Raw genomic sequence first — 17,551 nt, 5'->3', positions numbered from 1 at the left:
TAGCGTCGTGTCCAAAAAATCGCAAGTTTAGCGCACTCGGAGTTAAAAATAGCACCCCAGTGGACGCTGCATAATAGAGCACGCTGTAAAAAGTGTTCAACGCGCTGGGAGAAACTGGACCGCAGGCTGTATATTTAGCGCGTGAGCTCCAGCGCGCTGAAACTTCCCACGCACGCTGAGAAGTGTCCCGTGCGCCCGCGGCCGGCCTCCTCGCGTGTGCTCGCCAGCCGGCCAGCCGGCCACGGGCGGCGGGGCGGGGAGGAGCGCAGCCACGGCCACGGGCGACGCGACCACGACGGGGCGGAGCGTGGCCAAGACCACGGCGGGGCGGAGCGCGGCCACGACCACGGCGGCGGCGGGCCATGGTGGGCCAGAGCGCGGCCACGGCCACGGCGGCGAGCAGGCGACGGGCGGTGGGGCGTGGCCATGACCACGACAGCGAGCAGGCCACGAGCGGTGAGCTGGGTACGGACGCGCGTGGTTAATTTTGGACGCCTGTTGAAGATGCTACTGTTGCTAGGTGACAGTATATTTTTGGACGTCTGCTGGAGATGCATCCGTTTGAATCCCGCTCTAATCCAGACTGTTGGGACCTGATCCATTAGTAAATACAGTGTGTCGAGCTGCAATTCTCGGTCTGATGAACAACTTTTTTTGAGGGGTTGTCCCACGAACAATTAGTTCGGTTCGATTTTTAACCAGGCAACCTCGGTCAGCTGAAAAAAGCCCAGCCAAAAAAGGGTGCTAGACAGCCCAACAAAGCAGTAGGATCCCGACGACGACACATCGTGACCGAGCTGCCGCTGCCGTCCCTCGCACTGATGGCATCGACCAGCGATGGTCATCCGGCGCATTAAAACACTATTTTGGCGCTCTAAAAAATTTTAGATCGAAAATGCTTTTAGAGCATCTCCAATAGCTGCCAAATGCACGGCACGCTATAACTAGTATTTTGCAGCGTGCCCATTGTCTGGAAAAGTACGGTAGACGGCGCTGACTCCAGCCGGCGCGCAAAAATTGAGTACGCGTGTAGGTTCAGCAGGCGTGCGCTATTTGACGAAACATTGCATATATATTTTTAAAATAAAAACAACACATATTTCATAGATAATAAAAATGATACATAGATATTTACGTAGTTCATAGCATAGATCGATAAACAATATATAGATAGATAAATCTACAGTGCAACTACATGAACTATGGTACAACTAGATGAACTATGGTGGAACTACACCCTACTTCGAGTGGTTCTCGTCCTCATCCGGACTAATGTTGTCCGAGATATCGATCCACATGTCCTTCCAACGAGAATCATTATCCTCAAAGATCGACACTCCACCTGCCTCAACAATATTGCACTGCGATATCGCCAGAGCCTTCCGTCGACGCCTCTCCAACCGCTTTGCGCGGCCCTGTGTCGTCCTTTCCACCCAGAAGGCGTGCTCCGCCGCGACGTCCTTCGGGTGGCGCCAACGCCACTCCTCCATGGCTCGCTTGTCCTCCTCGGCGACGAGGAGGCGGCGCTGCCGCCGCCGATGCTCCACACGGTCCTGGTCCGTGATAAGACAAGGCAGAGGGACGACGTCCTGCGCCTGCTCACGCGTGAAGACGTCGTGAAAGTTCATCTGCGTAGGCGGCCTCTATAGGCGCCACGCCACCGCGTTGTACGCGCGGGGCGTCCTCGTGCGCGGTCCCGAATGTGCCGAGGCCGAGCCGGCCGCCGGGGCGCTCGCGGACGTCGCGGTAGCCAGACGATCCACGGCAGCGCGGCGGCATGGTGACGCGGTGGTGGCGGGGGCGAGGAAGCGGCGAGCAAGCGACAGAGTAGCGAGGAGAACACGCGTAGTGTGGAGGCCGCGTGGCGAGCGCGGCAATTTATAGGTGCGCTCGAAGCGGTGCGCCAAATCTAGCGCGCACTGTCGTCTTTTCCCGCGCGCACGCAAACGTTTCCCGCGTGCTAGTTTTCCGCCGTCGCTGGAGTGCGTCCAAACATCCCGCGTGCGTTAAAGTGAAAGTTTACCCCGCGCGTCTTTTGGCGTCGCTGAGACTAGCCACAATGGGAGTAATTTCAGCAGTAACTTCAAGTCCAACTCAGCAAATTTGTCTACGTGGCAATGAGTTAATGAAGAGAGAGGTGGTTCTAGTAACTTAGCTAGTTACTGTAACATCACATGTCCCAATGCAGTATGAGTCTATAACCTAATAAATGGAGCTTTGCATGACACCACACCTATGTTACTACCCACTATGAAGGTAGTAATATAGATATGTGTATGTTAGAGGGTGCTTGGATACGTTTTAGTCCCATGACTAAAAATAGTGGGACTAAAACTTGCTAGCCTCACCCATGCTTGGATTCAAATACTAAGAGGGTGCTTGGATCCAAGAGACTATTTTTAGTCTGACTAAAAATAGTCTTTTTTAGAGGCTAAAGTTCCAAGCACCCCTGACTAAAGAGAGGCTAGGACTAGTCTTGAGGCTAAAATTTTTTAGTCATAGGAAACCTACTAAAATATGTATTAGCCCTCTCTCTCATCATTTAATGCCTCTCCTTTAATACATGCGAGTTCTGAATTGGAGGGTTTGGAGGATAATAAATGCTCAATAACTTGATTTTAGTCTAGCAAGTTTTAGTCCCACTATTTTTAGTCATGGGACTAAAACGTATCCAAGCACCCTCTAAAGAGACTAAAATCAAGTTATTGAGCATTTATTATCCTCCAAATCCCCCAATTCAGAACTCGCATGTGTTAAGGAAGAGGAATTAAATGAGGAGAGAGGGCTAATACATATTTTAGTAGGTTTCCTATGACTAAACTTTTTTAGCTTCAAGACTAGTCCTAGCCTCTTTTTAGTCAGGGGTGCTTGGAACTTTAGCCTCTAAAAAAGACTATTTTTAGTCAGACTATTTGACTAAAAATAGTCCCTTGGATCCAAGCATGCTTTTACCGGTGTAGTCTGAAGATGCTCTTAGAAAAAAAGTGATCCGACGTCACCGTACGGTGTACGGCCGTTCCGCCACGTATCTCATTGCACGCGCATCCCTAGCCCGACCCCGACCCCGACGTACCCGTCCCATCCGATCCCTGCTCCCTCTCTCGCTCTCGCCGCGCAGTACCAGCAGCAGACATGGATCTACTACCGCCGGCGTCGGAGGCGCCGGCCGGTGGCGGCGCAGTTGGGGGGCGAGGGCTGCGACGCGGGGTCGGGTTCCGGTCGCTCAAGCTGGTGAACGTGTCCATGGAAGAGGCCCTCCCAGCCGAGCCCGTCGGCGTCGCCTACGGCCGCCTCGCCAACGGACTCACCTACTACGTCCGCTCCAATCCCAAGCCCCGCATGCGCGCAGCCCTCTCCCTCGCCGTCAAGGTCGGGTCAGTACTCACTCTCTAGCGTGCCTTCCTTTCGCTCGCCCTGCTCTTCCGTTCCCTTAGTTCGTTTTGTTTTGGGCGTATATCTGTATGTGGCTGGATTTGATTCGCGCGCGCAGGTCGGTGGTGGAGGAGGAGGACCAGCGCGGGGTGGCGCATATCGTGGAGCACCTCGCCTTCAGCGCAACGTCACGCTACACCAATCACGACATCGTTAGGTTCCTCGAGAGCATTGGCGCAGAGTTTGGTGCCTGCCAGAACGCTCTCACTTCCTCTGACGAAACCATCTATGAGCTGCTCGTGCCTGTGGACAAGCCCGGACTGCTCTCCCAGGCAATCTCCGTCCTCGCTGAGTTCAGCTCCGAGGTAATAATGGGCTTTTGGCCTTCCATCCACTGCCATTAACTAGTGTGTGTAGTTGGCTGATGCTCGTAAATTTTGGCGAGAAGGTTCGGGTTTCAGCGGAGGATCTGGAGAAAGAAAGGGGTGCTGTGCTGGAGGAATACAGGGGCGGGCGCAACGCCACTGGGCGGATGCAGGACTCCCACTGGACATTGTTGTTTGAGGGTTCTAAGGTATTGCTCTCTGTCCTGCTATAAACGGGAAATCGACAATAATCACTTGTTCCATCACATCGATGTGCAAGAGCGGTTTGTGGGTTTCAGTTTAAGTAGTGAACCTCTTCTATGAAGGGTAGGGTCTGTGCTCTGTGGCGCATTGTGTTTTCCTAATGGGATTCAATGGTGTTGTATTTACAACTATAGACCTTTGTAAATGGTATGATTTGTTAATGTCCTTCTGTTCAGTATGCAGAACGTTTGCCGATAGGTACAGAGAAGGTGATACGGACTGTTACACATGAGACAGTTAGAAATTTTTATCATAAGTGGTACAATCTAAGCAATATGGCTGTCTTTGCAGTGGGAGACTTCCCAGATACACAGGTCTGTATTTGCTCCCGTTGGCATACTTGAAATCCATTTATCCATAATATTACTGCCATTTTGTGTGTAACTCTTGACTTACTGCAGGCTGTTGTTGAGTTAATAAAGGAGCATTTTGGCCAGAAAGCCTCAATTTCCTGCCCTCCACCAGTTATACCGGAGTTTCCAGTTCCATCGCATATTGAACCTCGATTTTCATGCTTTGTGGAATCCGAAGCTGCAGGGGTCAGTACTTTATAATCTGGGATATATTTTGTATCTAACTGTGATGTTTCTAATAAGACACCTTTTATCTGTTTTCTTGTACCAAAAACAGTCAGCTGTTGTTATTAGCTGCAAGATGCCTGCCGGTGAAATTAAAACAGTCAAGGATTATAGGGACTCATTGGCAGAATCAATTTTCCATTGTGCTCTGAACCAGAGGCTCTTCAAACTATCTCGTAGGAGGGATCCTCCATACTTCTCTTGCTCTTCAGCTGCGGATGCTCTTGTCCGTCCGGTGAAGGCATATATTATGACATCCAGTTGTCGCGAAAAAGGCACGGTTGAGGCTCTTGAGTCTATGCTAGTTGAGGTATTAAACGGAGATAGATTTCTTGCCATGGCACCCTGCATTAACAAAAATCTAATGGTCAACCAACTGGTTAGAATAACAAAATATCATGGGAAGTTCCAGTGAGCCAATGGCAGAAAACAATTAGTACGCAAAGACCACCCTTACTTTATTGTTTGATTGTATCCTCATTGCGGAGCCAATCGTTGGCACACTGGCAATGATTTCTTAATACAGAGAATTACGCTTTATGGTTGAAAGAATGTGGTTTATCTAATCTTGAGATGTTTTGACTTCAAAGTGATCCCTTTTACAATATCTTTTCTGAAGGTTGCTAGGGCACGGCTCTATGGGTTTTCTGAACGTGAGATATCCATTGTGAGTGCTTTAATGATGTCAGAGATCGAGTCTGCATATCTGGAGCGTGATCAAATGCAATCAACCAGCTTACGTGATGAGTATCTGCAGGTTCTCATAATTCTGTCTCTTAACATTTCTCCAGTTTAGGTTTTGTAGAATTTATCTCATTGCATGTTTAGCAACCAAACTATTAACTAGGTTCGGTCAAGTGCCATGTGTTTTATGAATTTATTCTTCAGATCTTAATGTAGTTAATATTATCTCAGCTCCTGTATTTTTTCCCTGGTACTTATGCGATCAATTGTTCTAGTAATATGATTACGAACTACAGGTTTGCTTAATATATCAGTTAAGTCACATGATGCCCCATCATCAATTTGCTAAGCATACTAGTGGCATTTCCTTCACCCATTGCAGCATTTTCTTCGCGAGGAGCCTGTTGTCGGGATTGAATATGAAGCACGGTTGCAGAAGACTCTTCTTCCATGTAAGTACACTCGCGTGCTACCTAGTGTAAGAGTTCATTTTTAGGCTTTGTTATGCTATTCAATTTTCTTTTCAATGAATTCATTGCTTTTCAGTTTACAGTGTTATTCTGACAATTTTTTTCTTCAAAATTGTCTCTGTCTCTATCTTTACTTCAACCAGACATTTCTTCTGCTGAAGTGGTGAAGTTTGCGGAAAACTTTTCAACAACCAGTAGCTGTGTTATCAAGGTAGTTGAGCCCCGGGCCCATGCTTCTTTGGAGGATCTGAAAGCTGTTGTATTGAAAGTTAACACTCTAGAAGAAAAGAGGAGTATTCCTCCCTGGGAGGAAGAGCAAATCCCTGAAGAAATTGTTAGCCGAAGTCCAGTGCCAGGGTATTATGGCATTATCATTTTCTTCTTATACAAATGGAATTGATCTTTTGCTCACGATGAACCGTCTTTTTAAATGATTATTTGAATAATTTGTGTGCATTTTTCTGCCCACAGAAGCATCTTAGTATTCCGCACATTCTTACTGTTGTACTTGCCAAATTTCATCACAGAATTATTGTTGATAAAGTGGAGCACCCAGGCATAGGTGCCACTGAGATGATACTATCTAATGGGATGCGAGTTTGCTACAAGTATACTGACTTTCTTGATGATCAGGTTAGTACTATTACGGTGCTAATACTATTTGGCAACATCCAGGCCTTTTTACCTTATTATTCTTGATGAAAGTCACACATCTGCAATTTATGTTGTAACCTTTCCTCCATCTTTTTAGAACATTTTTTTGAAAGAAAACTCTCTTGCATTCACTATGAAGTTCTTGTGGAGCAGAGGAAGGATCCCAAACCTGGTCAATGTGTGTTGTGGCGCCGCTGTTGTCCAGACAGCGTCGTGCTCCTCCTCCTATGGGTCAGCACCCACATGGGCTTGGGCCTTATGCGCCAGCAGTACTTGGGCTCTTATACAACACCACCCCTCAAGAGGGGTGATATCTATCTATCATTCCTATCTTGTCACACACTAAGTTGCATTCTCTGGTTCCAATCCTTTAGTCAAGCAAGCAATCTGCAATTTGTTGCCTTGAACTCACATACTCTATCTTGATAATCCCAACGTCCAGCTGTTCTTTGATAAAGAATCTGTCTATCCCCACATGTTTGGTTCTGTCATGTTGAACTGGGTTGTTTGCTATATTAATTGCCGACTTGTTGTCACACCATACGTTCATGCAACTAGTCTTCAATATCTTCTGCTCTTCTAACAGATTCCTTGTCCATAATAACTCACTCAGTCCCTGAGACATGGCTCTATTCAGCCTCTGCAGTTGATTTGGAAATAACAGGTTGTTTCTTGCTTCTCCAAGACACTAGATTTCCTCCTACAAAAACACAATGGCCTGAAGTTGATCTCCTGCCATCCAGGTAGCTAGCCCAATCAACATCACAATAACCATCTACAACAAGGTGTCCATGACTCTTGAACAACAGTCCTTTCCCAGGAGTACCTTTCAAGTATCTCAAGATTCTATGTAATGCCTCAAGATGTTCACTTCTAGGCTCATGCATGTATCTGCTCACAACACTTACTGCAAATGCAATGCATGGTCGTGTACTCGTGTATGACACAAGTACAACAATCTTCGCACCAATTGTTGATATTTTTCTTTATCCACCAGATCACCTTATGGTTTTGTTCAATTGGGGTTGAAGCTGCTTGACAACCCAACATCCGAAGTTGCCAACATCACAGAGAAGGTCCAAGGTATACTTTCTTTGAGAAAGAGCTGGCCACTTCTATACCAAGGAAGTACTTGAGTCGACCAAGATCCTTAACTTCAAAGGCCTTACTCAAGCACCTCTTTAACCTTGCTATCTCTACGCCATCACTCAGATTATAATGATATAATCTGCATAAACTACAAGAATGGTATTTTTCCCTTCGGACTGTATAAAACAGTGTATGGTCACCATTGCATTGTTCATACCTGATACCTCATGTCACACACCGCCCGTCTGAACTTTTCAAACCAAGCTCTTGGAGACTGCTTCAGTCCGTGAAGGGCTTTCTTTAACCTGCATACCTTGCCAGCAGTCTCAGAAGTCAAGAAGCCAGGTGGGATCTCCATGTAGACCTCCTCTTGCAAGTCCCCACGCAAGAAAGCATTCATCACATCAAGTTGATGTAAAGACCACCCGAAATTTGCTTCACAGGAGATCAGAATCCATACAGTATTCGCTACTGGAGCAAAGGTCTCATCATAGTCAATGCCGTAGGTCTGGTTGTACCCCCTCACCACAAGCCTTGCTTTGTACTCCCTCGAAGCTTTTATAAGATCTTTTAGATCACTAAAGTAGTGATCTAAAAGATCTTATAGAAGTTAGGGAGTAGTGATCTAAAAGATCTTATAGAAGTTTACAGAGGGAGTAGTGATCTAAAGGATCTAAAAGACCTTTCAATCTTCCCTTCTGCATTTTGTTTCACAATGTATACCCAATTGCAGCTGACTGTCTTCTTTCCTGATGGAAGAGGTGCCAGTACCCATGTCTTATTCTTACACAAAGCCTCCAACTCCACCATGGTCATACGCCATTTTGAGGCCTCCGTTGCCTTCAAGTCAGTCGGAATTGACATAGACTAAGAGAAGCAACAAACACTTTGTAGGCTGGAGATAATGCTTCATAGGAGACATAATTCCCAAAATCATTGACATCGAACGCACATCGTTTTTCTGGTATGCCTGCTTTTGCTCGAGTAGTTCTCCTCACAGCAATTGGCCAATCAATCGACCTTTCAGCCTGATCCCCATCAGAGATGGAAATCACGTAAGTACTAACCTGTTGTTCAGTCAGTGGCTGATCTAGTTGCTCCTCCTGATGTGCAACGCCATCACCTCGCTTCCGTGAATACACCTTTAGTTGTTGCTCTTGCTCTGCCGTCCACCTCGGTACACTACCAGTCTGGTGGGAGCACCGTCTGCCTGGCTCGGCACCCCATCAGTCACGATCGGTCCTTCACTCGGTGGTATTATTGGTTTCTGAGGCTGCTGCACGCTTCGCTTTACCGGAATAACATCCTCAACGGTTTGCCGCTGTTAGAGTTATATATATAGCCATGTAACCTTTCGTATTTACCCTATTGTATAAGGGGTTTCCTGCATAGGTTCCACACCTGTACATGTATATATACTGGCCTATGGCCACCTGGAAATACAAGTTGCTTTCCTAACATGGTATTAGAGCCTTAGGTTTTTTTTCGCACGCGCAACTCGTGCTCCCGATCCAATCTTCGAGCGGTCGTCGTCCTTCTCCGAGCGGCGCTGCTCTCTCCTCATCGAGCGCCCAGGCCGGCTGCTTCCGTCCTCGAGTTCGCCGGCCAACTCTGTGCTGCTCGATCCGGTCGGCCCGTCTGCTGGTCTCCGCCTCCAGCCCGAGCACTCCCATCCAATCCTCCTCCTGCTGCTGCTTGTTAAGGATTGAACAGGTGCTGCTGTTGCCCAGGACGCCAACCCCATCCCGTTTTCCAATCTGCCCCTGCTGCTGCTTCGCTCGGGGTCCTGCCCGGCCCCTGACTGCTACTGTTGTTCTCATCCGGACCCTCTGCTGGTTCCCTTTCGTTGACCAAAAATAAATAAATACAGGTGCGATGTCTCTGTCCTCAGGCTATGTTGCTGTCCCTCGCTGTCCGATGATTTTTGATGGTACCAACTACATTGAGTTTGTTGGCTTTATGCGCATTCATATGCGTGGCCTTCGTCTCTGGGGAGTTCTTTCTGGCGAGGTCCCCAGTCCGCTGTGTCGGTTCCTCCTGTGGCTCCTACTCCGCCGACGCCACTGGTTCTTACTGCCGACACTAATCAAGCTGTGAAGGATGCATCTAAGTTGGCTGATGACGCCGCCGTTCATGCTTATGATGAACGGATTCAGACCTATGAGGACGCACTTCAGAATTATCATGCAGCTTTGTTTGCTTACACTCAGTGGCTTGATGATGATGCTCGTGCCGCAGCTGTTCTCACTGCTAGTGTTCTGCCTCAGTTTGCCTCTGAGTTTCTCGGCCTCTCTACTGTATTTGAGATGTGGACTCGGCTTCGTCAGCGTTATCAGCCCTCTGGTGATGCCTTATACCTGTCTGTGGTTCGTCAGGAGCATGCTCTTCAGCAGGGTGACTCCATTGTTGATGAGTTCTATGCACAAAGTTCTGCTATCTGGCGTCAGCTTGATTCTCTCCGCACTGCTGGTTGTCGTACTTGTCAGTGTTGCCAGGCTATGCGGGCTGATTTTGAGTTTCATCGTGTCTATGAGTTCTTGTCTCGACTCCGTAAGGAGTTTGAGCCCGGACGCGCTCAGTTGTTTGCTCGTGGTCGTATCTCCCTCATGGAGGCGCTTTCTGAGATCCGTGCTGAGGAGACTCGCCTTTGTGGCGCTGGTTTACTTGAGGTTCCCTCTGTGCTCGCTACTCGAGTTCCTGCTATGCCCGCTGCACCGACTCCTTCCCACTCGAGTGCTCCGCCGCTCTTGCCTACTCTTACGGGCGGCCAGGGTCGGTCTCGTCCTCACTGCGGCTACTGCAAGATGGATGGTCATGTTGAGTCTCAGTGCTTCCAGAAGAAGAAACACATGTGTAAGGCGCGATCATCAGCTTCAGGGTCTTCTTCTACTTCGATATCTTCAACCACCGCTTTGACTGAGCAGGATATTCTGCGACTTAAGTGTCTATTTGCCGCTTCAGGTTCTCCTTCGACGGGTACTGCAGGTTCTGTGACTGATGCTTCCCGCACTGAGCAACCACCCTCTACACAGTCAGATACATCCTCGTTGGTTCTGGACTCCGGAGCTTCTTTTCATATGTCTTCTCATTCTTTTTTTTTTGAGGAAAGCCATCATGGCGATTTTTATTGATCTGGAATCACAGTTACATCATCAACTAGCACAGCACGAATAAAACCTGGAGGTTCCTGCCAAGAATGGTTCCCCTCACTAAATCTAGCCAGATTATGGGCTGCTCTATTAGCTTCCCTAGGCCAGTGTGAGAAAATTACACGTGTAAAATTTTGGCATAGAAAAGTACATTCTTCATAAATGGCTGCCGCCACACCTAGAGAATTGCCGCCATTTTGCATGACCTTCACTACTTCCATACAATCACTTTCGACTAGGAGTTTGTTGCATCCTACATTACCTGCAATGATCAAACCATCACGAAGTGCACACGCTTCAGCGGTCGCCGGTGTATCAATGAATGACATACATGAGCTACCCCCGGCAATTGGAGCTCGTGTATAATCACGAATAATTGCCCCTGTTCGCCCTGTACCTGTTTCCTCATTAAAAGCAGCATCAACATTTAATTTCACAAATCCCTCTGATGGTTTAGTCCAGCCATGTCTGATCACTTTGGCAGTTCTGAGTTTCTTCACTCGAGCAAAGTTTAAAGCCAGCACCGAGATGGCTTGAGCTGATCTGACCGGTGCTTGCAGCGCCTCACCTCTTGTGAACTTCCTCCGTTCCCACCATGTGTACCAGGAGGCTACAGCCACAATATCACACCTCCGGATACCTGCCATCATAGGCACATTGTTAGTGTCTAACAGTAGCCGTTCAAGGGGGCCAATCCCATCCACCTCCGCAAAACAAGCCTCCTCAACAATTCCATTCATACCCAGGTGAGACCAGATTTCTTTCGCTCTTTGGCATTTAAAAAACATATGGCCAATGCTTTCACAATCAATTGAGTAGATAGGGCATTCGCTCCAGCTTTGTATATGACGATTTGCAAGTACGCCATAGCGTGGGATTGTGCCATACAAAGCACGCCAACAATGGATCTTAACCTTAGCCGGAGTTTTTAAATCCCATAAGGCCTTCCATACCGGATTACGTGAGGAAGTATCATATGGTCTTGTGATCCGTAACTTCCGACCATGCTGATGATCCCATTCAAAATAATAAGCTGATTTAACTGTGAACAATCCATTCTTATTATGATTCCATGACACAAAATCTTCCATCATCCCTATAGCCAGGGGTATTTTGAGAATCCTTTCCGCATCTACCGCCCAAAACAGCTCTCTGATTAGTGTTTCATCCCAAACTCGAGCTTCGTGATCAATCAGTTCACCAACTTTTGTGAATACAATATTCCCTCTCCTAGTCAAAATCTTCCTGTTTGGACTGCTCGGAATCCAGCAATCATCCCATATATCAATATTGTTTCCATCTCCAACTCGCCAAATATGTCCTCTTTTAAAAGTTTGTATACCTGCCCACAAGCTTTGCCAAGTATAGGAACTTCCCTTCTTCAATTCACAATTCAGAAGGTCCCCTGATGGGTAGTATTTTGCACGAAGCACTTGGGCACATAGGGAGTTTGGCTCACAAAGTAGTCTCCAACATTGTTTAGCTAGCATAGCCAAATTAAAACTCTCCAAATCCTTGAACCCCATACCTCCTTGTCTTTTTGGAACGCACATTTTCCACCATGTAAACCAGTGTATATGCTTTTGTTGGTCATCATCTCCCCACCAGAATTGGGATATTGCAGAGATTATCCCTTTGCATACCTGCTTGGAGAGCCTGAAAACTGACATAGCATAAGTTGGAATAGCCTTCTCATTCTTTAAATTTGTCCTATCTTAAATCGCTTGATTTTCCTGTTCATGTACTCGCTGCTGATGGTACTCCTCTTTCTGTTGCTAGTTGAGGCAATCTTACCACACCTTCTTACTCTGTTCCTGATGTTGCTCATGTTCCTCGACTTAACATTAATCTTTTTTCTGCCGGTTAACTACTGATTCTGGTTGTCGCGTCATCCTTGACGTTGACTCTTGTTCTGTTCAGGATCGTCGAACGCACACTTTGGTTGGGGCTGGCCCTCGCCGCCGTGACTCTCAGGGTCTTTGGGAGCTAGACTGGCTTCATGTTCCTTCCGCTGCCACCACTATTGCCAGTCCATCCGCTTCTGTCACTTCAGCTACTGGCTCCTTCTAGCAGTGGCATCATCGACTTGGTCATCTTTGTGGGTCTCGCTTGTCGTCATTAGTTCGTCGAGGTCTTCTGGGGTCTGTCTCAGGAGATGTCTCTTTAGAGTGTCAGGGTTGTAGACTAGGAAAATAGATTCAGTTACCTTACCCTACTAGTGAGTCGGTGTCTCAGCGTCCTTTTGATTTAGTCCATTCTGATGTATGGGTTCCGGCTCCCTTCGCTTCGAAGGGGGGCCATCGATACTATATTATTTTCATAGATGATTTCTCTCGTTACACTTGGCTTTATTTTATGACTTCTCGTAGTGAGGTTCTTTCCATCTATAAGCGTTTTGCTGCTATGGTTCACACTCGGTTCTCTTCGCCTATTCGTGTGTTCCGTGCTGAATCCGCTGGCAAGTATATTTCCAAGATGTTGCGTGGTGTTCTTGCTGAGCAGGGCACTTTTTCTCAGTTCTCTTGTCCTAGTGCTCATGCCAGAATGGTGTGGCTGAGCGTAAGCATCGCCACTTTCTTGAGACGGCTCGTGCGTTGATGATCGCCGCTTCTCTTCCACCTCATTTTTGGGCCGAGGCTATATTTACCTCCACCTATCTCATCAACCTTCAGCCTTCCGCTGCTCTGCAGGGTGGTGTTCCTTTCGAGCGTTTTTTTGACCGTTATCCTGATTATTCGACGCTTCGCTTGTTTGGTTGTGTTTGCTATGTTCTTCTTGCCCCTCGCGAACGCACCAAACTGACCGCTCAGTCTGTTGAGTGTGTTTTCTTAGGCTATAGTGATGAGCATAAGGGCTATCGTTGTTGGGATCCTATCGGTCGTCGGATGCGTATTTCTCGGGATGTGACTTTTGATGAGTCTCGTCCCTTCTACCCGCGTCCGTCTTCCTTGACCTTTTCTGTGGAGGATATATCTTTTCTCACTTTTCCCGACACACCTATCACTCCAGTTGAGCCCTTGTCTCTCCGTCCTGCTCACTCTACTTCTCCACCTCTTGCCGATTTGCCGCCACCATCTCCCACGATTTCCTCACCTCGTATGTCACCAGATTTTGCACCTTCATCCTCAGTGATTTCTTCGTCTCCACCTCTTGATTCTACCTCGGCTATTCCTCCTCTTTTCTTCCATCTTTTCCTCAGTATTACACTCGTCGTTCACGTAATGTGGATGCATCTGCTGACGTGTCGTCCTTCTCGTCTCAGCCTACCTATGGCTTGCGTCCTCGTCCGCTTCCGCCTGTTGATCGCCTTGGTTTTTCAACCGCTGGTGCTGCTGTTCTTGAGCCGACTTCTTATCGTGAGACTGTTGTTCATCCTGAATGGCAGTTTACGATGGCAGAGGAGATTGCTGCTCTTGAACGCACTGGTACATGGGATCTTATTTCTCTTCCTCCAGGTGTCCGTCCCATCACTTGTAAGTGGGTCTACAAGGTTAAGACTTGCTCCGATGGTTTTCTTGAGCGTTACAAAGCTCGTCTTGTGGTTCGTGGTTTTCAGCAGGAGCATGGTCGTGATTATGATGAGACATTTGCTCCTGTGGCCTATATGACCACTATCCGCACACTTCTTGCCGCGGGCTCTGCGCGCACTGGTCTGTATCTCAGCTTGATGTTAAGAATGCCTTTCTTAACGGTGAGCTGCGTGAGGAGGTATACATGCAGCCACCACCTGGGTATTCTGTTCCTGATGGCATGGTATGTCGTCTTCGTCGCTCTCTCTATGGCCTTAAGCAAGCCTCCCGCGCCTGGTTTGAGCGTTTTGCCTCTGTGGTGACTGCCGCTGGTTTTTCAGCGAGTGCTCATGATCCAGCATTGTTTGTCCACCTTTCTCCTCGTGGTCGGACTCATCTTCTTCTCTATGTTGATGACATGATCATCACTGGCGACGACCCCGAGTATATTGCCTTTGTAAAGGCCCGTCTTAGTGAGCAATTTTTTATGTCCGATCTTGGACCTCTTCGCTACTTTCTTGGGATTGAAGTCTCTTCTACCTCTGATGGCTTTTTTATATCCCAGAAAAAGTATATACAGGATCTTCTTGCTCGTGCTGCTCTTACTGATGAGCGCATTGTTGAGATTCCCATGGAGCTCAATGTTCACCTCCGTGATACTGATGGTGACCCCTTGCTTGACCCGACGCGTTATCGTCATCTTGTTAGGAGTCTTGTCTACCTAGCTGTCACTCGTCCGGATATCTCTTATCCGGTTCATATTCTGAGTCAGTTTGTCTCCGCTCCCACTTCGGTTCATTATAGTCACCTCCTTCGTGTTCTCCGATATCTTCGGGGCACGATCTCTCACCGTCTATTCTTTCCTCGCTCCAATTCTTTACAACTTCAGGCCTATTTGGATGCTACGTGAGCTAGTGATCCCTCCGATCGCCGTTCACTTTCTGCTTATTGTGTTTTTCTTGTTGGTTCTTTCATTGCCTGGAAGACGAAGAAACAGACTGCAGTTTCCCGTTCGAGTGCAGAGGCTGAGTTACGAGCTATGGCTCTTTTGACGGCAGATGTGACTTGGTTACGGTGGTTACTTCAGGATTTTGGTGTTTCTGTTACTACACCTACTCCGCTCTTGTCTGACAGTACATGTGCTATTAGCATTGCGCGCGATCCTGTGAAGCATGAGCTCACCAAGCATATTGGTGTTGATGCTCTCTATGTGCGTGCTGGTGTGCAGGATCAGGTTATTGCTTCTCAGTATGTGCCTTTCGAGTTACAGTTGGTGGATTTTCTGACGAAGGCCCAGACTAGAGCGCAACATGGCTTCTATATCTCGAAACTCAGTGTTGTTAATCCACCATGAGTTTGAGGGGGTGTTAGAGTTATATATATAGCCATGTAACCTTTCGTATTTACCCTATTGTATAAGGGGTTTCCTGCATATATTCCACACCTGTACATGTATATATACTGGCCTATGGCCACCTGGAAATACAAGTTGCTTTCCTAACAGCCGCAACACTAAATTGGCACCACCACAACTACCACTCTCCCCCTCTTGACCTATCACAGTAGACTGGGTATGGTCAAGACTTTCAAATAATCCATTTAGATCAATTTTCTCACCATAAAATGGGTTGGTGATGAGGAACAATAGATGAGGAACATGAAAATATAATCACATGTCAAATCTGTTTGGCTACTTCTAGATACTTCTATTGTGGTCTAGTATTTCTTTTCTTTTCTTTATCCTACCTGCTGTTTTCTAGAGTCTTCTAGTTGTGAGTAACTATGAGTAGAATGGTGAACCTTAAATAATTTTCTTGAGTATTCCAGCTATAAATAGAAGTATGTGAAGGCTTCCCAAAGCCCTATAAATAAAGGTCCTCACCTCTACTTTGTACCCAGACTATGTACCCCTACTTATAATAGAACTTGTTGTTCTTATCTAAGATCTTGGAGTAGATCTTGTGCCCTAGGAGTTCTGGATTGAACTCTTGCTGCCCTATGAACCTACATTTGCCTCTAGAGTGATATCTAGCGCAGCACGTTGAAGCTGTTCCTTCAACACTTGTGTTGTACACATTGTAGCAGCAAGGTGGAGTTGCTCCTCCACAACCTTTGTGCTGCTTCAGGTGGTATCAGAGCCTCGTTGACCCATAATCGTTCTTGCTGTCCTCTTCGAGAGCAAGTTGGAGCAAGCAATGGAGCAATTGGAGAAGAGGCTGGATGCTGCTGAACAACAAATCAAAGAGCTGCGTGAAGATCTTAATAGGAGATTTGACCAGCTGGTTGAGATGATAAGAAAGGGTGTCCCCCCTGCTACCAATGAAGGAGATTCATCTAAAGAAGAGGAAGATGTTCATCAAGGAAGAAGGAGAGGTAATCTTGGAGCAAGACCGCCACAACAACATGTTGTTCAACGTGCTTCAAGAAGGCCAATTTATGTTGAAGCTTCTGAAGGTGAAGAATATGATGATGCCCTTGAAGAACCAAATCTCTACGCATATCGGAGAGCACCCAACCCTACATATGCAAGAGGTACATACAAGGTGAGAGCTGAGATCCCAAGTTTTAATGGAAATGTTGACATTGAAGGGTGCCTGGATTGGTTATATGAAGTGGAGACTTTCTTTGAGGTCATGGAGGTTCCGGAAGATCGTAGAGTTCCTTTGGTCGCATACAAGTTGAAAGGAGGAGCCGGTGCATGGTGGCATCGCGTTCAAGAGGAGCGCAGGCTGAGAGGAGAACCTCGTGTTAGAACTTGGCGATAAATGAAAGGCCTCTTGAAAGGGAGATTTTTGCCCGCTGATTATGACCCAGATCCTATTTATCCAATTTCAAAATTGTGCTCAAGAAAATAGGACTGTTTCAGACTACACGAAGGAGTTTCTAAGGCTACAAGTGAGGTGCAACCTTGCTGAAACTGAAGGGCAACAAGTTGCAAGGTACATCAATGGTCTCAATGATACTATTCAAGATCGATTGATGATGCAACAATCTGGTCCGTTGATCAAGCACAAACTCTAGCCTTAAAGGCCGAGAGGTTTGTGAGGATGAGAAAGACAACTAAGGCTCCATATCCTCCATATCCTCATACCGAAGGCTCATCTAGGAGCCAACCTAATAGAGTGGAAGAAAAGGCCACTCCACCAAAGACAAAACAGCCAATCCCGAAACAAACTAGAAGCAAGGGTAAGGCAAATGAAGGTCCAAAGTGCTATAAATGTGGTAAAGAGGGACACGTATCCAGCGGTTGCCCACTAAGGAAATTTGTTAACACGACTATCCATGATGGTGAAAGCGACGAGGAAGAATACGAATCTGAAGATGTAGACGGACAAGAGGTTTGTCAAGAAGAAGGCGAAGAGGTGGTATGTGTGATCCAGCGTCTCCTATGTTCCACACCACAACTCGATGACACAC

At 47.1% G+C, this 17,551-nt stretch overlaps 1 protein-coding gene across 1 annotated transcript in view; it reads left to right on the top strand.

The window, feature by feature from the left end:
- Positions 1–3,053: 3,053 nt before the first annotated feature.
- LOC119268195 (zinc protease PQQL-like) overlaps positions 3,054–17,551 on the top strand; it is a 30,403-nt gene continuing 15,905 nt past the window's right edge. Inside the window, exons 1-10 of the mRNA XM_037549774.1 lie at positions 3,054–3,374; positions 3,491–3,737; positions 3,821–3,946; positions 4,178–4,315; positions 4,403–4,540; positions 4,632–4,889; positions 5,199–5,336; positions 5,646–5,715; positions 5,877–6,090; positions 6,261–6,366. Of these exons, the coding sequence (XP_037405671.1) occupies positions 3,133–3,374; positions 3,491–3,737; positions 3,821–3,946; positions 4,178–4,315; positions 4,403–4,540; positions 4,632–4,889; positions 5,199–5,336; positions 5,646–5,715; positions 5,877–6,090; positions 6,261–6,366 (1,677 nt within the window). The 5' untranslated portion in view covers positions 3,054–3,132. The remainder of the gene's footprint in view (positions 3,375–3,490; positions 3,738–3,820; positions 3,947–4,177; positions 4,316–4,402; positions 4,541–4,631; positions 4,890–5,198; positions 5,337–5,645; positions 5,716–5,876; positions 6,091–6,260; positions 6,367–17,551) is intronic.

Source organism: Triticum dicoccoides, chromosome 3A (assembly GCF_002162155.2).
Source record: "Triticum dicoccoides isolate Atlit2015 ecotype Zavitan chromosome 3A, WEW_v2.0, whole genome shotgun sequence".
NCBI lineage: Eukaryota > Viridiplantae > Streptophyta > Magnoliopsida > Poales > Poaceae > Triticum > Triticum dicoccoides.
The sequence above is the reverse complement of the archived record's forward strand: the minus strand, read 5'-3'. Positions and strand labels throughout refer to the sequence as shown.